The sequence below is a fragment of the Protobothrops mucrosquamatus genome, unplaced genomic scaffold (assembly GCF_001527695.2).
Source record: "Protobothrops mucrosquamatus isolate PMUCROS unplaced genomic scaffold, P.Mucros_1.0 scaffold706, whole genome shotgun sequence".
Taxonomy (NCBI): domain Eukaryota; kingdom Metazoa; phylum Chordata; class Lepidosauria; order Squamata; family Viperidae; genus Protobothrops; species Protobothrops mucrosquamatus.
The window spans coordinates 562218-585480 of NW_015386987.1; the positions used below are offsets into that span (position 1 = coordinate 562218).

Below are 23263 nucleotides of genomic sequence, written 5' to 3' on the forward strand. Positions count from 1 at the left end.
TTGCATAGGCTTAATGAATCATATCATGATGATTCCAGGGATGGCCCAGATATTATTCAGGGTATCACAGCCCTCAACATCCCTAACCCCTGGCATTGACTACCTAGACCAGTGTTTCTCAACCTTGGCAATCTGAAGATGTGTGGACTTCGATTTCTAGAATTCCTTAGTCAGCATGCTGACTGGGGAATTCTGGGAGTTGAAGTCCACACATCTGCAAGTTGCTAGGCGTGACAAACATTGATCTAGAGTACATTCTGGGAGTGCACTTTTTTGGGTGGGGGTAATTTTTGTTTTGCTATAATCCCAAACAGGTAGAAACTACTAGTTATGGATTATAGGAAGATTCACAATAAGGATTCCCTTATCTGAATATCTATATAAATTATCCTGTATTGGGAGATGTCAATCCATGCAGCAAAGGCAACGACTGGACTAGCAACATCCACCTACAGGATTCCAGATGTCATTGGGCTTCAGTTCGTCACAATCTAAGCAAAAGAACTGTTGGGGGGCTGATGGGATTTTCAACATATCAGGGATCTCAAGGGTGGAAAAGGGTAGAATAAACAGATTAATTGCATGGCTTAAATAGAGGTTATTGTTGATAGGTCACTTGTCCTCTGGAAAGACATAGATCGTTTATAACACTCTCTCAGAATGTTAAAGGGCAAGAATGCAGATCATAGCAGTTCTTGTAGCAGTACTCAGTAATAATATGAGCTTTGTTTACCTCATCCTTGCAGTAAAATAGGGCTGAAATACACAGATCCATTTTTAGGGACTATCGGAATTATCTTGATTATAGTAGCTCAAAACTGGTGGTATAATTTCCTGCCAGATTGTGGTGGGAATCAGTCAAAAAACAAATATGTAATGGAAACATAAGAAATACAAAGGACTACTACCCTCCAAAAATCTATAAGCCCATCAGGTTTGCATCATTATGGGTCCTATGCAGCCCCCAATCACCTATTCCAGGATCATCATGGGTCCTATTCCAGCCCCTAGACTGGAAAACATTTAATATGAAAATGTTGCAGGAAAACATAAATGTGTCTAGATTTTTATTAATATACTTCCTACATTTTTTTTCTTCTGTTCAATCATGTCTAATTCTTGGCAGCTGCCTGGACAAATCATTGCAGTTTTTTGGCAAAGTTTTTCAGAAGTGGTTTGCCATTACTTCCTTCCTAGGGCTGAGAGAAAGTGACTGGTCCAAGATCACCCATTGGCTTTGTTCTGACAAGAAAAATAAGAGCCAGATGATAAGAAAAATAAACATAAAATAAAATTATGAATTTAATAATTTTGTAAGTAGGGATTTGTAATCTGAACCACAATTAACACTAGGTCCTATTTTTGCTGAATGAGTAGTAGTTCTCCATCTTTGCTTGCAGAATATATAGCCAGTTTGATTTCTGGGTTGCCCATTCGGTGATCTCCATATGTAACATAATCTTTCAGGATGTTGAAGAAGGTGAAACAAGTATTTTGAATTACAAACATTGGGCTTTCTTGGCAAAACTTTTCATTAGTCTGTTTTCCACTTTGTTTCTACACCAAGGCCAAATTTCCGCATAATTCATATTCTATTTAGCTTCCAAATTTAGCATTCCTATGATTAATATGAGGATTTTTAAAAAGGGGGGTGTTGTGCCAAATCTTCATAGAATAGTGCAAAGTTTACTTCTTTTCCATTTTCAGTTGGATCCTTATAATACTTATTGACTTGTTTTGGATTCAACTAATGATCAAAGTGTACTACGTATCATTTTGGGATGATGTGCAAGCACTGATTTTGGCATCCTTTCATCAATAATTATGGCTCTTCTATTTTGTCCATGATTTTCCTGTCTATAATAGATCTGATGCTTTTCTGATGTGAAGGGATGCATTTTAATCCATTTCATTTCATTGCTTCTTAGAATTTCAGTAGTCATGGCAGTGTAACTATCATTAACATGCTTTAATTCTACAAATACCTTGTTGTTTTGTTCAGGCAGATAGATCTGTGTGATCTGCTGTACCTTTTGGAGATTAAAGGAAGCCTTCTGGTATCAATTGTTATAGTCTTCCTTCCCTAATTTAGTGCATGACCTTGTGTTTTAACCTTGTAATGTAAGGGGAACATTCATAAACAAATCCTTCTTTAACCTCAGTGGTGTTTTGTGTCATTTATAGGAACTATTTCTCAGGCACCTCTTTGACAGAACAGCTTCTAAGCCCCCCAAAATAGGTTCAAAATATACATTCATCCCCCCTGCTCCCCTTTAATATTCTGATTCTTCTGGCCACTGTGGACTGGGTACTGAGTATACTGAGTATATTAAAAATCAATTGCTACCCAGAATGAGGACAGAGTTACTTATGGTTCAACGTGTTTATAATGATTGCTAAATTTATTGTAAGTCCAAATCTCTTTTCATCTATTTCTATTTTTTTTTACTTATTTCAATATTTCTTTGGAAAAGTTTCTACAGTTTTTTGTAGTCTTTGGGCATGGGGTAATGAAAAGAATTTAATGCTAAAACATCTATATTACTTATGAATAAGCTTTGCAAACAGATTTATTTCTTGACGCATATATCTGAAATCATTTTGTTATGTTGCTCCATCCTTAGTGCCCTTTTTCAGTTACATTTTCCTTATTTGTCACTGTTTTGTTTTAAAACTGTTGTAGAAGCAAAAAAAAATTAGATTATATTGTATTCTAGGTATTCAGCTGATGATCATCTCTTGTGGATTTTTAAGACCTCTGTTCACATTTATTATACGGGGTTAACACATCCTCAGGTTCTCTGCCTTTATACCCGCATTTTATAATAATTTTAATAAAAAAATTCTCAGATATTCTATAAAAATAAATATAAAGTAGCATAAAGCAAGAAAAGAAAAAAGTGAAGTAAGAAAGTAAGAAAAGAATAAAAGAGATTACATGCAATGCATATGATGTATATACACCAGTTTGGTGTAGTGGTTTCCAACTTCAGGCTAGAAATCTGAAAACTGTGAGTTCTAGTCCAGCCTTAGGCATGATGCCAGCTGAGTGATCTTGGGCCAGTCACTCTCTTTCAGCCCAAGAAAGGAGGCAATAGTAAACCATTTCTTTAAAAAGCCTTGCCAAGAAAACCGCTTATCCAGGCAGTATCTGAATTGGAGATGACTGAATAAAAGGATAAAGATGTATAAAAAAAAGAAAAGAGAAAAAGAAAGGAAAAATAATTAGAAAGAAGTGATTCCCATTCTTCTTTATAGCCGTTACAAACATATCTTCACAACTTTTTCTTTAAATTACATCATATTTTCTTTCTTCCCATATTTCACCCTTTTAATCAGCAAATCCATCAGTCCCTTACTCATTTTTCCCCCATTTTCGGCAAAAAAAATCATAAAAGGTTTCCAGTCTTTAATAAAAATACCTATTGTTTTATCCCCTGATCAAAAAGGTCAATTTTAACATTTTTGAAAATTCCATCATCTTCATAATCCCTTCCTTCATTGTGGGGCATTTCAGTATTTTTCCATCTCTTTACATATAAGAACCTCGCTGCAGCCACCATATATAAAACTAATCTTCCATCAGCCTTTTCTTACTGATTACCCAGAAGCCCCAATAGGGAAAGTTCTGGTTTCATTTGAATATTAATCCTTAAAATTCTCTGCATCAGTGTATGTACTTGCATTCAAGATTTTTTTTCTTTTGCATAATTCCACCATGCATGGTAAAATGATCCTTCATGTTTTCTACATTTCCAACATTGATTAGAAGTATCTTACTGGGGATAAGTCTTTATTTTAAAACTCTTATAATGATTGAGTGAATGAGTGAGCAAGTGAGCGAGTGCCATCAAGTCGGTAGCAATCACATATGACCTATCCTTAATCTGGTCTTTCAGGTCTCCCCATAGGACCCTATAACTGTGTCCACCCATTTTGCTGCTGGTTGTCCTCTTCTTCCTTTTTCCTTTTCCTGCATTATAACCTTCTCCAGAGAGCTGAGTCTTCATATAAGATGTGCAAAGCAGGATAACAAGGGGGCTAAAAAGCCTTTTTGCTCCAGTTCCCTGCACATGTTGAATTACATTTTAATTATTTTATTCCTTGCTCAATGAAAATTATACGACCTGTTTCAAAATTAATCATAGTAAATTGGGAGTAAAGTTTTTCTTGCATTTTGTTTTTACAATAACTATTTTTGATTCCCAAACAAAGCAAGGTTCGTGGAACCTAGGATACAAATAGGTTGCAGCAAAATGTCCTCATTGAACAGTCTTTAAATAAATTATATATATATATAATGAAGGTAGAATGGATTCCTGGATTAAGTAAGAGTGCTGTTTATGCATGCATCATAAGCTCATTCCGGCCTACTTGCTGCACAATTACACAGAAACATTTTTTATGATGATCCAATGGGCTGGTGGTGGGCATGTGTATAACTACAAAACATAGTTACCACTTTTAAAGCCCTTCATGGTATGGGTCAGTTTACTTGAGGAGCTGTCTCATCCCACTGGGATTGGTCTGCTTCACCCATGCCAGCAGAGTGTGCATGCTGCAGGGCCTGTCAGTCAGGGAATTCTGTCTGGTGGGGTCCAAGAGAAGAGCCTTCTTTGCTGTGGCTCCTGCCCTTTGGCCCATCTTGCTCCCTAAGAGTGAGATCAGCTCCCACCTCCTGATTTTCCACAGGAGTTTGAAGACCTGGCTCTGCCAGTTGGCCTGGAGCTTCAATGGGGAAGGAGGTGATTGATAGATTAATAACAGATCCCACCCATCCCTGCTCATCCTAATTCCTCCCTGCCCATCTTTTAGTTGTAGTTGATCATTTGTATTTTAATAGTGTTTCAGTCTTATTCAGTGCTTTTTTTGTAAAAAAAAAAAAAAAAGGTGCAGGAACTCACACACATCATACAACCTGCCTTGCCTACCCTACAAGGTTCCATCCCAAAAAGGTGCCGGAACTCCGTTCTGGGCATTCTATGACAAAAAAAAAAGGCCTGGTCTTATTGTATACATGTTGTCATACTGGTTTATTCTTTTTAACATTGTAAGCCTCCCAGAGTCACCTTGTGTTGAGAAGGGCAGCAAACAAAGCTAATAAACAAAGAAATAAATAAATAGTCCCTTTTCCTTGCAGACATGGAAATGATTTCTACTCACTAAACAATAGCACATTTGGATTGAAACCAATGTTTTAGCTAGAGGAAGAAAGCAAATATTATGGATAAATCTCATCTATCTAATCATAGTCCTGTATTTGGTTTTCAGTCCACATAAATTATCTCAAGTAATGCAATGCATTTGTCTGATAGATGAGCACCGTTCGGTGGCTCTACAGTTTGTCCTATAACTGGAATCTGACTGTGCTGCTGTAGTTACATTGTTCAAAAACAGCTTTTTCAGAGCCTTGAGTCATAGCAACAATGGTCTTTTTTAGATCAAACAATGCAGCACACTGTATCTGTTTTCTAAAAAGGACATTTGTTGGAATTATTGGAACTCGTTTACAGGAAAGATTCTTCTTCCCAAAATAAAATCTTCCTGCTCAAGTTAGAGCCTAAAGCTTAAGGGTATTAGTAGTCTGGAACCATAACAAAACAAGCTCATGATAAGTCCAAATGTGGCTGAATGGCATTTGTACTTAGTGTTGTCATTGCTTTGTTATGATAACATCAATTCATTTGTGATTGCTGCAACAGTATTATTTTAAGAATATCATCTGGATAAGCAGAGAGACTGGTTGCCATTTTCCTGCAACCGCACAAAGGTTTTATTAGCATTTTTTTTTCAGTTGACAGCCACACAACTGTCCTGGATGGAAGGTTTCATGATAGATGCTCTAAGATTGTGTAAATAATTGATTCAAAGATTCATTGGTGATTTGAATTTCTGAATGGAATCAAATTTCCAAATTAGACTATTGATTCAGATGAAATAATTAAAATAAATTCTCCTGAAGCAGGAGATAAAATAGTGTGGAAGATCTAGATCTAAAGAAAATTGAAACACTGAGAGAGAATTAAAAAGTGTATTTGGTACTTAATAAACCTCAGTATATACTCCAGACTTCCCTAATCAAGACATAACAGTGAAATAGCTTGTCAAATGGCAAGTATCATATCAGATGGTACACTTTGTTTCTCAGGGGATCCAGCTCCAATCTATTAATATTAGCAGAGGGGAATGGGCACAGAAGTGGACTTGAAGCCTATCAGTTCTCTATATGTAGAACCTTCATCTTTCCAGACTGGGAATTACATCTTTGGCCCACTTCTAATATTCTGCATAATTCTAGTCTTGCTAGATATTCAAATTTTGTTCTAGAAGTCTGCATAGAAAAATCTCTGTGTTAAATATGCATATAGGTTTGATCAGAAAAATGGTATGTTAAATAGTAGCATTGCCATCTGGTCCCAGTTGAAAGGAATGAAAGTTCCTGTTTAACTGGGCTTGAATAGATTTTTTTTAAGGGGTCTGTTGCCTACGGCATCAATATATATGTATTTTCAATTCAATTGTGTCTAAGTCTTAGAGATTGCCTAGACAAGTCTCTGCAGTTTTCTTGGCAAGGTTTTTCAGAAGTGTTTTGCCATTGCCTCCTTCTTTGGGCTGAGAGAAAATGACTGGCCCAGAGTCACCCAGTTGGCTTTGTGTCTAAGGCAGAATTAGAAAATCATCATCTCCTGGTTCTAGCCTGATGCTTTAACCATCACATCAGAACTGGCTGTCAAGGCATCAATATAGATTTTACTAAAAAATATTTAATTTTAAAAAATCTACTTTGTTTCAAAACATTTTCCTCCAAAGTGAACAAATTATTTTGTAAAATGATAAACACATAAAGCAGATTTTTCATAATAGGATTATGACATGATTAAGTATAAGTGTCCTCTTCTTCCTTGGCTATTCTCCTTCCTTTCAGAAAACTAAAATGCCAAGATAGAAAAAAAAAATGAAATAGCAGACTCCTGGCCCTGTCTTCTGGAAAATATTCATCAGGGACATTCCCCTAAATGATGTGCTTTTTGCTAAAATTATCTTTTCTTTCTAATGTTCAGTGGCAAGCCAGTCTTGAGAAAAATGATAGTGGTGTCCAGAACTTCACAGACTGCTTGGCTTGACATTGTAGAAATTAGATACACACTTTAAAAGTCCCTCTCTCTATTTCTGTTGAACTTTGCAAGGCTATTCTTGGCTAAAAGCACATGTCCCCACGGTATTCCTAGGATGCTAACAAAAGAAGCCACAGAACGGAGGGGGAAAAAATGTGTGCCCAGAGAATTCAAACCTTCTCAAACCGTGCCCAACTGAGACTGACTCTCCAGAAACACAAACAGAAAAATACCCGTGGGCTGAAAAATATTTGAGATCAATGCACGTGACTTTGCACAACTATCTTGAGCATAGTGTTATTGTGGGGAAAAGTTGTGCACCTTGACTTGCAGCCTGGGATAAGCTGATCATACAAAGGGAAAATATCTTTCAATGGCAAAACATATATAGAAGATTCCAGGCTGAGTCTCTGACATTTCCTGGTTAAAAATATCAACAGCAGCATAGCAGCGGGAGAATAGCACAGGTAGCCTCTTTATTGGATAGAGAATCATGGAAGCAGAGTTATGGGCATTCAATCTCATGCTGTGGTCCTGTGGAACAGTCTAATGGTGCTTCCATTTCCTTGGAGCGCCTGGTCACAAGCCAGCTGCTCAAAGACAGCATCAATTGGAATGGCAGAAAATTGTGGCAAAATAAACAAACAAGTAACAATTTATTTCAAAACCCGTCCATGACAGGGAAGCCCTGGGGGTAGACTGAAACTTAATTCTTGAGAAGCTGAGGTTGACCTTGAGGCAGACAAAATATATGTTCTTCATGAGGCTACAGCAACTTTAGTTGCTCAAAATGGGTCCACATATTTAATTCAGCCCATGGAACAACCACCTCATCCATAGAACCTAGAAGACATTTTGCAGCCCAGCTGCCTGATATATATATTTTTTTATCTCTAAGACCTCTATGATGCTTTGCCTTTTTAGTGCAAATATGTTCAAATATTTTAACTTGAAGGAATAAAAGAAACAACTGAATCACAATGTCCAAAATACCAAGGCCCCTGAACACTGGCAAGCCTCTTTAATAGCTCACTTTAGTGGTTCTTAACCTGTGTTCCACAGACTCCTGGGGGTCTGTGATGTTGTCACAAGGGGTCTGCAAAGGCTTGAAGAAATGTTATTATTTAAATCTTATGTCTTGGTGGTCTTTAGCCATGGTCCATGGGCACAAAAGGTATTAATAGGGGGTCCATGGTGAAGAAAAGGTTGAGAACCAGTGGCTTGCTGTATACCTATACAGTAGTATCCACAAGGAAATCAAAACCTTCAAGATGTCAGGCGGAGCACTGTCATGCAAATCCTGTCCCTTTTAGGACATGTGTGCCCTGTTGACTCATGTACAAAAGGGGCGGAGCTTGCATTGAGGCACTCTTTCCACCACTGTGCCAATTTTGATGCTCAGGAGAGCACCGCAAAAATACCCTGAGGATGCTACAATTGTTGAAACCTTTTTATTTAATGAAGAGAAGGACGAGGGGGGACATGATAGCAGTGTTCCAATATCTCAGGGGCTGCCACAAAGAAGAGGGAGTCAAGCTATTCTCCAAGGCCCCTTAAGGCAGGACAAGAAGCAACAGGTGGAAACTGATCAAGGAGAGAAGCAACCTAGAACTAAGGAGAAACTTCCTGACAGTCAGAACAATTAACCAGTGGGACAACCTGCCTCCAGAAGCAGTGAATGCTCCAACACTGGAGGTTTTTAAGAAGAGACTGGACAGCCATTTGTCCGAAATGGTATAGGGTTTCCTGCCTGAGCAGGGGGTTGGACTAGATGACCTCCAAGGTCCCTTCCAACTTTACTACTACTACTACTACTACTACTACTACTACTACTACTACTACTATTATTATTATTATTATTATTATTATTTCTCATTTTGAATTGAGCAGTTCATTTTGAATGCAGCAGTTCAAGGCACAGAAAGATTGTATTCCTTTTCATTCTAAATTCCCAATGCTGAATATCAGTGCAGTTCTAGATTTCATACAGATCTCCTATCCCATGCCTGAAGAATTCCTTTTCCCCAGCAACAGTGCTGTTTTGAATGCTGTAAAAGGCAGGTAAATTCCCCCGTTTTCAAAGGAATGATCTCTCTGCTTTCTAAATCAGCCTTCTTGAGGGCAGGCAGAATTGTTAGGGCATATCTATATTGCACTTTCATTGGTTTAAGTATCTGCCTGTATCCCTCGCTTCCCCCCCCCCCCCGCAGCCAGTTCTCCGCTTTCTTGAGCAGAGATAATATTTTTAGCCAGTTCAAATCTTGTGGTTTAGATATACCCTTTAACATTCCTAGCCACTTCAGAGGATTTTGGAGGTCACTTGTCTGACAGCCTTAAAAGCAACTTGATTCTTTGTGTGATTCCCATCTTGCCATAGCAATGGGGATCTTTGAAAATGATATGTGTCTTGCCAATTTGCACAATATATTGTGACATAAAAATGCTGTACACATTACACATAATGTTTATGGGAGATATGATTGTTCAGGGGAAGAGGGAAAAGAAATCCCTGTTTTTTTTCACTGTGAACAGCTGAATGAGATCAGCATTCTGCAAAGTTTCAGTCTTCTATATTTTGTTCCTATTTTTTAATGCAGTCCATTTATATCTGTCCTTTCATTCATCTTGAAGCAGCTTGTATTAAGTCACATCTGTTCATGTCCTCTAGGACTGGATAAGCAACTTGTAGCTGTGGGCCATGGATGGCCTTTGGATCCATTCATGCAGTCTCAGCAAAATTTCAAATCAACAATTGATTCTTTCAAGCGGTTGTTAATTGCAGCTTAAAAGAGGGAAAATAGAAGTTATCCAAAAGGAAAAAGAAGATGTAAGAAAAGAAAGAAGGGATGTCAGAAAAGGAAGGAGAATGGGCACCTCTACTAACTCTTGGCTTAAGCTCCACTTAGCTTGTTCCAGCACCACTTAATACTCGTATGTACAATGGCTTCACTGACTTTTCCTGCTGAAATATGTTTGTGTGTATTTTTTTTCCATGGTTCCTGTTTTTACTTTACAAGCAGAACAACTATTTTATGGTCCCATTCAAGCAGCAGTAGCTTTCCCCAGTGCAGTGTGCTGATGACATACCGATGATGTTATATCACTCTCCACCAAAAGCTGAGCACTTTCAATTCAGAGCATGTATTAATGTGTAAGAAATATATCTGTAGCTGTCTGCAGACCAGCTGCTAAAGGTACTAAAAGTTATTATTACCTTAGCAAATGTGATAACTCATCAGAATTTTCATCTCAGCACCCAGAAGAGTGTGTCAAAGCTACAGAGTGTGCTTGACTGAGATTCATCACAAGAATGGACTATCCCAACCTTAAATTTAGGCTGTAAATTAACATCTCTCTCTATGTTCAGATAAAGAAGCATAATTCTGTGCCAAGCACATTATCTTTGATTACTGTGCTGAATTTGGCAGCAGGAACTGTTAAATCAGCTACAAAGTGCACACTTCTTTGTACAACTGGGTAGGAAATACTTTAGACCAGGGATCCCCAAACTTTCTGGGTTGGCGGCCTGGTGGGAAAGAGAGGGGCAGGGTCCTTTATGCATGCATGCACACTCCACAAATGGGGCTGCTAGTGCCGGTGCGAGGCTTGCAGCTCAGCTAGCGCCAGCATGAGGCTCACAGCTCAGCTAGTGCCAGCGCAAGGGGGGGAGTGCGCACGCATGCGTGCACAAACTGGCCAACTACTCACGCGGCCTGATGACCAAGGGCCACAGCCCAGTAGTGGGCTGTGGCCCTTAGGTTGGGGACCTCTGCTTTAGACCAGTGTTTCTCAAACTTGGCCATTTTTAAGATGGCTGGCTAGGGAATTCTGGGAGTCCAAGACCATACATCTTAAAGATGCCAAAGTTGAGAAACACTTTTTAGACCCTCGAGATCTGGCTACGCTATCAGATCTGGGGGTCCCAGGGGCTTGGAGAGATTTCTTCTTAATATCACAATCTATTTACATATATTTTAAGTCTGTAAGGAGAATGTATTTATTTATTTAGAAATTTTAACATTGGAATACTAGAATCACTCTCTATTTACAGTTTGTGTTACTATATAGCTATGTGCTCACTGTTTACAAACTGGTAGTCTTCCAATGCTATGGAAAACCTGATGAATATTATTTCATGTGGACATTGGACTGCTTTTTCTAGTAGTTAAGTGTATGATCATGACTTTAGGTTGAATACAATAACTAAAATTTCATGGAAAAGGATATGAATCACCCCAAAGACCACAAATAGATACTATATGTAGTCATAGTTTAATGATTACGATTGGGACTGGCAACTTGGCCATTATGTGAAGCAGCCACTAAGTGAAACCTTTACGATTTTACGTCAGCTTTGCTTTTGCTTTACAGACCTGCCAAAGTTGCAAAATGCAAGGATTGATCATAATGTTACTGTTTCATCACCATCATAACCACAAACACTAAATGAGGCAGTCGCGCTATAAGGGCTACCTTATAAATTAATAATGAACCTGGCACTAACTGTTGTCCCTACTCTTTATTCTTATAGTGCTTTATTGGTGAAGCAGACCTATGATTTCACAGTTTTTGAAATATTCTGTGTCTAAGGTAATTATTTCCAGTTCTTCTACCAGCGGTAAAATGGGGAACAGATTAAATGTAAGAATGATAAGCCTGGTTATGATATCTTGTGGAACTCTTCCATTATCAGGTTTTTAAACATTTCACTACCTAGAAAATATTTTTTGTTCATATACCCAGGTCTAAAAGCTATTTTAAAGTTGAGACAGCTGGATGGGGCATCTTTAAGTCTGTGTGTCAAAAAATTCAAGCTGGCAGCTATGACTACATGATGAAAACCCTGCCTCTTTTTTAGGTGCATTTCGCAGCTTTTCAAAATCTGGTATCCTCCAGGTGCTATTATATCCATCTATATTACTACTAGCAGTAATGAGATGGATTCAGGGAAGGAGCATATAGATCAGGGGTGTCAAACTGCCGGCCCGTGGGCTGGATGCGTCATCCAGAAGCCGCGCCCACCCCATTGCTGGCAATGGCAAAACCGTCCCGATACGTTGCGCGACGTCACATGATGTTGCGAGTTTGACATGTCTAATATAGATGATAAGGTAAAGTTGATGCAATTTGGTGTCAACAGTGCACTTTATACAAAGCAGCAACAATAAGACACTATTAAAAATGATTAAAGAAGGAAAAGTGAACAAATTATATGATATCCTTTAGATTCTAGAGATCTGCACACAACAGATGGGCCTCACCCAAATAGTCTGCTTCTAGGGTGTGTGTTTTAAGCCCATGGTGAAGTTCAAATGCAATTTCAGCTGCATTCCCCTTTAAATACATTCAAATATCTTCAGAATAATAGATACTGAATTGAGAAGTTGCCACCATTTGGGCAAAGTTTTTACTGCTTAATCTAAATTGATTTAGAATCCTTAGGAAGATGTTTACATCTGGTGCAGGAAAGAACATTGGCCCTGGCTGACCCATTCTCTAACCATTCAAAAGAAAGTATCAGGGACTGATCTTTTGTGTGTAAAACACACTCTACTACAGAGCTAAGACAAGAATCACTGAACAATCAACTGCTAAGTGATACATGACAGTAGGATCATATTAATCCCAAGTTGAAAGATATGCACTAATTGCCAATTACATTCTGAGCATCAGAGTATTGTTTTTAACATTTAAAGTAACATTGAGTTGCATATCTGACTTGTTTAGGTCATCAGTAAACAGCTGATTAAAACTTCTTCCCCTCTGACAATCAGTCTTTACTTATATTGCTATCCAGCTAAGGAATGTAGTTCCTGGGAGCTGTGTTTTACTCCCACTTTTTCTGCAGAAGGAAAACATCAAATAGATCTTTTGAATTGTATTGTTGCTGTTTTTAACAGTTTTTAATGGGCTCTTATTTTATATTGGCAGCTGCTTTGAGAGCCTAATTACTAGACTGCTTGCTGAGTAGGTAATCTCAACACTCCAGATGTCTCAGAACTACATATCCTGGACCTACCCAACTCCAGTAGTTTCAGCCCAACAATATTTGCATAGCTATGTTATACAATCAACTCTCATCTTTACTCAGGAAGAACAGTTGTGCAGCATTGAACAGCCCACTTCAGTCATAAGAAGGGAATCTCTGACATCCATGTGTAAAAATTCGTGTTATCAGTCCTCTTTTTCAATGGTAAGTAGCCACCATTTTACCATATAAGAGCATTATATGAATGGCTGTGCCCAAAATAGCTTAATCTGTTGTTAAAAGTATCAAACGTAGCAAAGCTGGCTTGCAGAAAATTGCAGGAATAAAAGAAACCATACCTCTTCTAGGGTCACCATTTGTCATCTGGGAAAGCCTACAGCTCCCAGTTCGACATGTGCGCAGAATAGTGCTTGTTAAATTAATTGCCATTTTCATTTAACATTAATTAGCTCTGCTGTTGACAATGTGATGGATGCTGAGGAGGACTTGTATGTAGAAGTAGAAAGTGAGTGGATGAAAAGAATTCAGAGTAAGGACCAAGGGGGCACAACATTTGCACAAGAATAAACATGTAATAACAGAAAAAAAACTTCTTAATATTTTACAATTTACATTATTCAATACTGGAGCTATCAGCCTGAAATTTTGGTAAGGGAAGATAGATAAAAAGCTAAAAATCCATTTATCAAGAAGCAGATTTCTCATTTTGGCAGGAGACAGATTACAAGAGAAAGAGATGTTACAATCACTCTATAGCCCTATATAAAAATACAAAATTGTCTATTTTATTTTTCAGTATCCTCCATTCGATCAGAATTGCTCCAAGGTACTTTGATAAATCAATATCCAAATGCAGAAATAAACATCAACTAAAAATAGCAAATAAATTTATGAATTTAAAAAGCTACCATCAAGTGCCACCAAATGTCTAGGGCCAGGGGTAGGCAACCTCGGCTCTTTTATGACTCATGGACTTCAACTCCCAGAATTCCTCAGTCAGTCCATGAGTCATAAAAGAGCCGAGGTTGGCTACCCCTGGTCTAGGCAAATAAAAATGGGTAGGTTTTTCTTATTGTTAGTGACACCTAACCTGATAAATGGATCTCAAATGCCAGACATCCAGCTGTCCTGCTAAAATTCACATCACTTCTTCATCATAGGATCAACCACAGTGACACACTAAATTGCATCCTGAAACAAATATTTGCAGATTAGTCTATTTTTAGATCTTTCTTTCCGGAAGGAAATCCAAGTGGGCATTATCTAATCTTATCAAAAAATATTAATGCCACTTAAGCACAGTTGAAGACTGAAGCACAGTTCCTAACCAGTGGATCCAGCTTTATAGATCATTATAACCTCATTCGTCTAGAACAGACATGTCAAACTTGCGACGTCTCGGAGCTTTTTCCCCATTGTCGGCAATGGGGTGGGCGCTGTTTCCTCGTGACGTGTCCAGCCCGCGGGCCAGCAGTTTGACACCCCTGATCTAGAACAGGGCTTAGGGTTTGCAACTGGGCTATGGAAATGGCTGGCGAGCGTGCACGCACGCACGTGCATTCTCACTTGCACGAGCAGTGGGCAAGCGCGTGCATGTGTGCTCCATTTGCGTGAGTGGCAGGTGCGTGTGCATGCCGTTCATGGAAATGGAGCTGTTTGCTCATGCGCACTTGCCAGCCACTTGCACAAACTGTCCCCTGCCCCCCCCGCCGGTCCACAAAACTGACAAAGTTGGGGAACTCTGATCTAGAGGAATATCTCCTTTAATTATCTAAAGGACCATTCAATTCCAGTCCATTTGTCTTTCTAGATTAATTAAGCTTTCAGTTACATGATGCATATGGCTTCATAACAGAAAAGTGACAACAATGTAGATAAGATTTCCATTTGGGAAATAGGTAGATCAGCCTTAAAGATGGTCTATTTGCTGGCAGAGTAGCAGCAGAATATCTTCAAAGAGATATTGGGTTTTTTCCTTACTTTTTTTCTTAAATGTCAGGGGAGAATCAACCAAAGTATAATGTGAAGAATAGTGGGGCTGTGGCTTGTTCTTTCTCCAGAATATGGGCACTTTGAATCATACCAGCAATGCAAGACTCACACAGTCTCACTATGGCCACCAAGGGAACCAGCAACCAACTTATCTTGGCACAGTACAATATACCCTGGAGGCCAATTGCCAACTGCCCAAGATAGAATATGATGCTTTACAGATGATAGCTCAGTGGCGGAGGAAAGTTAGACCTACAAAGTCTTGAAGTCAGTTCCTAATATATAGCCATTCTTTTTGTCTATGAGGTTCAGGGTAGATGACTAGCAGCAAGGTGGATTCAGTTACAATAGTGATGAGTGCACCATTGGGAGACTTGAAAGAACAGATTAGGCATAGATCATGAGAGAGATAATCTATGTGGTAAGTAGGACTCAAAAGTGACTTGATGGTACATATTCCATCCATCCTTCCTTCCAGGTAATTCTGCTTTCGCAGTTCAGAATCCCAGAGTTTTCCATACCTGCTATTTAATCTTTTTAAATGAAGATGCCAGGGTTTGAACCTGGGAACATCTGTGTATAAAATATTCAGTTGACTCAATTGCAAAGTATGGCTTATTTCATATAAATAGTTTGGATAGATGAGAAGAGACAGATTGATGCAATTCACTTTTGCTTTTCTGGACAAATAGATAACTAGTCAGAAATAAATGTGAATGTAACTTATACTTGCAAACGTATGTCTTCCTGAGATACATATCAGAGCCATGTCAGAGGCAGTTCCTCACTGAGTCTACCCTTGTGACATTCTCATTTTTTTCTTTTTTAATCAAAAGGAAGCTTTTAATATTAATAAAAGCAATAAAGCAAGGATTTGAGAGACTGCTTGAATTGCAACCTATTATTGAAAGCTGAGATCTGAATTCCAAAACTGCCACTCAATGTGCTCTGAGCTTTGTGCAAACAAGAAGTCATAAAAAACTGGAGCAAATACAAAATTATCATAGTGTGAAAACTCAGCACTGAACATCATTTTAAAAGAAACTTCATGAAACTGAATTAATATTCCTTCCCATTTTATTTTTCTCATTCCTGTTCTTCCAAGGCTTTCTAAAATTTTGCCTTGAACTCTTATGTCCAATCACACAACATCTATTCAGATGCTTGGATCCTGCAGGATGTTTCAGACAAAATCTAACTCAGGACCAAGAAAAATCTAACTTCTTTCCCCTCAGAATCTAATCCCTCTTCCTTTTCACTGGAAAGGACAGTGTCTACAATTTGAAAATATTTTAAAGATTCTCCAGCTAGTTAGCATCCCACTCAAAATTAGGACAACTCTTAATCCACTATAGCATACTTTTTTATAATATTTGCATTGTTTTGGTTCCTTCACACAGCAACTGTAAGTGGCATGGTCATTTCACAAGTTACAATTTCAGTACAAACAAAGGTTTTCTATTTTAAGACTGTTCATTGCCATAGCAATGGCTTGGAGACACAGTGATACTATAGTAGTACTTTATACAATCCATCACTGGAATTTAGGCTCTGCAAATCATTTGAAAGCAGGTCAATACAAGCAAAACATCTCTCCTGAAAGCAGCCACAACTTTACATGACTGAAGTTTACCCCACTTGTCTTTGCATGCACAGACAATGCTTCTTTGGGTCTGCCAGGAAAATAGAAAGGTGTATCCCATTTGTCTTTGCCAGAAACTGTAACTGTTTGCATTACATTAGCTTAAGAGAAAATAAAGTGGTTCTCAAAGTAATACTGTGCTGAGTATCTCTCACAACTGAGAGCGGAGGAATGATGCAGAATAAGGATGGAATTAACTTGATAGTCCACTGTGCAAGTTTGAAATGTGAAGAACTTTCCTAAGTTATCATCACTCATGTAGAACCACAAGTGGCTGAACAAATGGAACAGCTTGGCCTGCATGAAAATATTGCTGGTCTCATATTGCATTCCTCAAAGAACTGGGCTCCTGTATCTTGATTTGCATTCCCTTTTGAAAAGATCCATTTCTAATGTGTGATTCTCTGCTGTTCAAGAAAGACATTCAAGTCTATTGATTTCTGCAATGCTAATTACCAGCCTAATCTTCCACATGTCTTCTTGGAAATAAAATTGAAAGAAGTCAGTAGAGGATTTTAGTTTGAGTGGACTGAAAGAGAATCAGACTAAGGCTGTAATTTGGTACTGTAGGATAGGAAAGTCACTACAGCTTAATGAAAAGAAAGACTAGGGGTGACATGATAACAGTGTTCCAATATCTCAGGGGTTGCCACAGTGAAGAGGGAGTCAAACTATTCTCCAAAACACTTGAGGGCAGGACAAGAAGCAATGAATGGAAACTAATCAAGGAGAGAAGCAACTTAGAACTAAGAAGAAATTTCCTGCCAGTTAGAAAAATTAATCCAGTGGAACAACCTGCCTCCAGAAGTTGTGAATGCTCCAACACTGGAAGTTTTTAAGAAGAGAGTGGACAACCATTGTCTGAAATGATATAGAGTTTCCTGCCAGAGTTGGACTAGAAGATCTCCAAGGTCCTTTCCAACTCTATTTTTGTGTTGTGTTGTTTTGTGTTGTGTTGTGTTGTGTTGTATTGTATTGCTTCCTATGGTCTATCAAGATTATTGTAGGTAGCAAAAGAAAAAATCTGGTTACTAATGTAATCTGGTTACTAATGTAATTGTAGAAATCTGGTTACTAATGTAATTGTGTTTGCTACATTCCTGGTCCTATTCTTTGATTTATTATGCAAAGAAATATTTCTTCATAACAGAAAATTGTGCATATTCTCCCACCCAAGGAGAAATCTACTTCATTCTAAGATGACTTTAAAGATTAATATATCATCTGTGACAATTTGACAGATTCAGTCTCGATTTTCTCATGGAATAAATATCAGTCCTCTAGGCATAGGAAGGGAGCTGAAATCTATCACTTCTTGAGCTCGCAGAAAAATGTAACATTTACTATATTTCCCCATCAACTAAATCCTATTCTGTCTCAATAACAAGTCCTGGGCCTCATGCTGTCCTTTTGTGTTTAATACAGGATAAGTTAATGAAAGCTTTGTTTCCTCTCCCACTGAGGGATCATTTACAGCTGTCAAGAAAAGACTGCTCTCCATAACAAGTGACATGGTGGGGCTGGGAAAGCATGTGTGTTCGTGTGTATGTGTGCTTTGAATGTGGATGGTATATGTGTCCAAACAGAGTCCAGCTGACAGGTTGCAGATGCAGAGGAATGTATCTAAGGAGCCCATGGGCTCTGGAAAGCACAGGTCAGGCATTATAATGGGCAGACGCCTCTGCAGAAGCCAGTTAACTGGTCACTTCTGCAGCTCAGGCCAAAATGACCATAGAAGGCAATTGACTATGACTGGAAGAGAGAGGCATGTTCACAACTGGTTAAACTGGCCAATAAGAGCTGGGAAAATCGTGCCCCCCCTTGTGTAATTAGCCACATTATCAATAAAGTGTGCAAGATCATACCCAGGATATGAATTATTTTTGAAGAAGGGGGAAAACGTGACAATAAAATTGGAAAACTATATGTGACTTTAAGCTCAACTATGGATTGGGGATGGCAAAAAGGCAATGTAATAAAGACATGTCCTTATAAAAATGATTATTGGGACTTGTTTGTGGCATAGCTGGGAAACATGAAGATGAGCCACCTGAATTATTCCATGAAGTTGACTCTAGATCATGGGTTTCAAACTCAATTGCGTCATGTGACCTATCGTGACATATCATGACTTTTTTGCCTTTGAAGAGCCAGTATGGGCATGTTCTACACATGACACATTCGGCCCGCGGGCTGCTAGTTTGACACTTCTGCTCTAGATCTTCTCATTTATCCCCATTATTACAATTGTAGACTACAGTGCAAGCTGGGAGGTCAATAGAGATACTCTCAAAACCTCTGATGCTATGCTGCTATGTATGAAAATCATACATCCACCTATTCATACAACTATAATTAAACTATTCAATTCCACTGTGGCCTTCAAAACTGAGTAATTTGATTGCAGAATTGGTGTTGTTACATAGAAACAAAAAACTGTAGATCTCTCTCAGCACAGCTAAACCAACAGTGATCGTGGCTTACTCTCTGAAGCTGCTGACGTAATTCATTTGAGCTCTGGTGACAGCTGTTCCAAAGAGTTCATCCGGAATTGTAGCTATGTTGGCAGCAGATACTTGGGACAAGCCGCCTATACTAGGGAAAATATGTTACCCTCCACTGGGGTTGAGGAGCAACGGCCGGAGTTCTGGTCAACCAACTACGATCTTGCAGCACAGAGCAGGAACTTGTTGCAGCATCAGCTGTGGCTTTATAACTTTGCAGTCTGATCCCGTAAATCTGAATTAATGATGGCATTACAAGGGGTAGTTTGCTTTCCTGTCAACACAGAATCATTCTGGACCATCCAAAAGGGTTTGTTTTCCTTGACCAAACAAGACCTTCTCCCTGGGCCCTTACTAAGGCATCAGCATCTCTTTTCTGCAGAATAGGGAGAGGTGACCGCCAACTCTCACTAAGTCCCTGGAGCTCCTGCTGAAATTGCCCTTGAAAACTAATAGTGTGATTTGCTGAAAATCAGCAATGAGGTTTGCCACTGAAACTGGCACTGTAGTTTTTCAATACCAAAGTATTTCTGTTTTTAACTTTGGTCTTTATTTTCCAGATTTTCTACGTTTAATGCAGAATAAGTATTAAGTTGTTTTGTGTTGAGACCTAGGGAGATAGCCTTGAAGCAAATATTCAGAAACTATTAGGTAAAAAAAAAAATGACAGAAGCATTCTGAAGTCCAGGCAACAGAAATAATATTAAGAAGACAGTCAGGATGACTCCTCTCTGGGGTATAAGAGGAAGGAAGACAAGCACAATCAGACTTACAGAATCCTTTTACTAAAGCATATATCAATAAAATATAGTTCTGAAGTTCTTATGAAGTTGGTTTCCAGGTCTGATCTTCCCTTTAGGCTTTTGAAGAGTGGTAAATTTGTGGGTAACTCGCCCCTCCCCCCCACGCTGCCAAGTCCTGCAAGGATAGATTTTCATTACACAATGAATGCACCACTGGAAATGTGAAGGACCAGGATTTATCTAACAGTTAAATAAAGAAACAAATTATGTCTACATTTTTAATAGACAACCCCCATACATGAAATTAAAATAATCAGATCCCCAGTCCTAACAAAACTGAGGGGCTCTAATTTTCATTTGTGTTTTGGATAGAACTAAGGAAAAATTTCCTGACAGTTGGAACAATTAATCAGTAGAACGATTTGCCTCCAGAAGTTGTGGATGCTCCAACACAGGAGGTTTTTAAGAAGAGATTGAACAACCATTTGTCTGAAATGGTATATAGAGTTTCCTGCTTGAGCAGGGGGTTGGACTAGAAGACCTCCAAGATCCCTTCCAACTCTGTTATTCTGTTAGTCTGTATAGTTATTCTTTAGTTTATCCTTCTCTCTTTTGGCATGAATCATAAATGAAACATACTTTAAAAATTCAAACATCAGAGTTGTAATAAAAATGCAAACAAAACCTAACCACAGGAACTTTTTTTTTTTTAAAAAGACCATTTTAAAAATAAAGATCAGAGGAGTCCTACTGTACAATGTCAAATCTGTTAAAATCACCCATTATTAAGCCTAGGTTTATGGTCTCCCTTTCTCTGATCAGTTTTCTGACTGACGGTTCTACAGTACCATTGTTTAGGCTTTCTGACAATGTTCCCTCTTTGTCACCTGTACTATATACATTTATCCAATCTATATGAAGGCCATTCATTTCTATTATTACACACATTTCTTCTTAGCTATTTTTTCCTCTTATTAAGGTTACTCTGAACTTTTTACTCAGAGGAGTAGAATATTCCCAGTGCTAAATAAATTTGGCAGTGAGGCTGGAATTGTCCTAATAAAGAGTGTCCAGATGGCACAGCCAAAACAAGTCAAAGTGCCGCACACATTAAAAATGGGCAGAGTTTTGATCACATCATCATGAATAACACTTCTTTTGACCAGGCAGAAATCCCTGGTCCTCATAATGGCTCTAGAGAGAAAATCCTTTTAATGCATTCTAGATGACATTCCCTTTGACATACAAGACAATAGCACAGCTTTTATTACTTTCCTTATCTTTTTTCTTTTAGAGTAGAATGAAATGAAAGTGTTGGCTTTATTTTTGGCTTTATTTTTGCCAGTTTCTAGGCAATCATTCAATGAATGATTGTTTGGGGTTCTGGTTAGAAAAATATAAAGAGGGAGGGAACTAGGTGATAAGTAAAATCATCCAAATGATTGAAATTAAGTACTCTGATCACTGATATGATTGATGAGTTATATAACTCATATTATTTATGCAATGCTATAGATGACATCTCTAGCCTCCCACCAGATGCCCATATATATGGGTAGGTATATTTATTTATTTATTTACAGAACTTATGGAAGTGTCTTGCCAATGCCTTCCAGGGTGTGTTTTTGCTTCTCCAAACTAGCTTATAACCCTGAATTTCCTTTACTAATCCAAATATTAATTAGGTCTAACCCAAATCCGCATTTTAAGACGAATAAGAATGGCTGATTGTATTGGTTCACTATTCACAATTTTGGACATAAATGCAACCAATATTTCCATAGTTCCAGTTCCTCTTTCTAGGGAGAAATCTGAGATATCATTTATACATACCATGTGTTTTAAGTTGATTATGACCTACATATTTGGGAACCATACGTCCATGGCTGAATTATGCAAAGTGAGTTTCAGATATTAGATTCTGGGAGATGGCACCCTTGTTCTGGAAGTGCAGTATGGTTTACCGTACATTTTTGATATCTTCAGATGAGTTGTCCTAATGTCAGTTGCAGAATTATTCAGTTGTCGGTACAATATTTTATATTTGTTTATATCATCCATTTAAAGATTTTTAAAACAAGAAAAAAAGCAAAAGGATTGCAGTGAATATAGCTCATTCAATATCCATTTTCCATGGTAGATAATTATATCTACTAATTAAAACATTCTATTCTTCCTGTCTATTATTATAGACAGTTTGGTGTTGCCTTAACATGCTCAATTGTCACTGATCTGTTTCTAGGATCCCCTCGCTTAGGGGTGTTTAAGATGTTTTGTATTTTCAAACATTTTGGAATCCCTCTAAGTCTACTCATATCTCTGCCTTGTGCATGACTGATGTCAGTTCAGCTCGACCTGATGAATTAATATCTGGAAGTTTCTATTAGTTTCAAGTTGATCTTCTTCTCCATCACTGGAAATTGAAGCCAGTTGTCTCCCTTCCCCCGCTTCCCCAAAGTCCTTCTTTGTTCTTCAGGCCTTGGCATGCACTATGTGACTCTGGAATGTCCAAAGAGATTTGTTTTTCCACCATCAATTTACACATTGCACACTGGTGGCATCTTGCTAATATAGTCCAGTCCCACTGAGCATAATTTTCTAATCCACTGTATCAACAGACATTATTTCATGCACACAAAATAAATTTTTTCTTTTATTTAATTTATTAATTTTCTTATTTACCACTGCAATCCAAAAGGATGGCACAGATGGCTTACATTTCCCTCTATAGAAGAGATGCTTTTTAAAAGGAATAATTAATGTACAAATAGCAATTATAACACCTGCAGTGGCTGAGGAATAACTAAACATCATACAATAATCCATAACTGAAAGGCTCACAACTCATGCCAATTCTACTGCAAAATTCTCTGGAATAGCCGCATGTAGATGGCTTTCTGAAAAACCAGCTGAACACCATACTGAAAGAAAAAGTTGCCACATACTCTCACTCATTCCATTCCCTTTCAACCTGTTTTCTGCCTCTCCCAAATCAGTCAACTTTCCATGCATTCTTTGGTTGATGGGACCAGAATCTGCCATCTCAGGCAATTGACAATTGAAACTGTATTTCCTTCAGATAGAACAGGGGTGTCAAACTGCCGGCCCGCAGGCCAGATGCATCATGCTGAAACCGCGCCCACCCCATTGCCAGCAATGGAAAAAAAGTCACAATACGTCGTGACAAATCACGTGACATTGTGTTGTGGCCTGTCGGCTGCCAGAGGACTCAGCAACCGATTCAGATGAGGAAGCACAGGAATGGGCACCGGGCTCAG

At 38.4% G+C, this 23263-nt stretch overlaps 1 protein-coding gene across 1 annotated transcript in view; it reads right to left on the reverse strand.

The window, feature by feature from the left end:
- MYBPC1 (myosin binding protein C, slow type) overlaps window positions 1-23027 on the reverse strand; it is a 115643-nt gene extending 92616 nt beyond the window's left edge. The window contains exon 1 of the mRNA XM_015818239.1: window positions 22931-23027. Coding sequence (XP_015673725.1) covers window positions 22931-23027 — 97 coding nt within the window. The remainder of the gene's footprint in view (window positions 1-22930) is intronic.
- Between the last annotated feature and the right edge of the window lie 236 nt (window positions 23028-23263).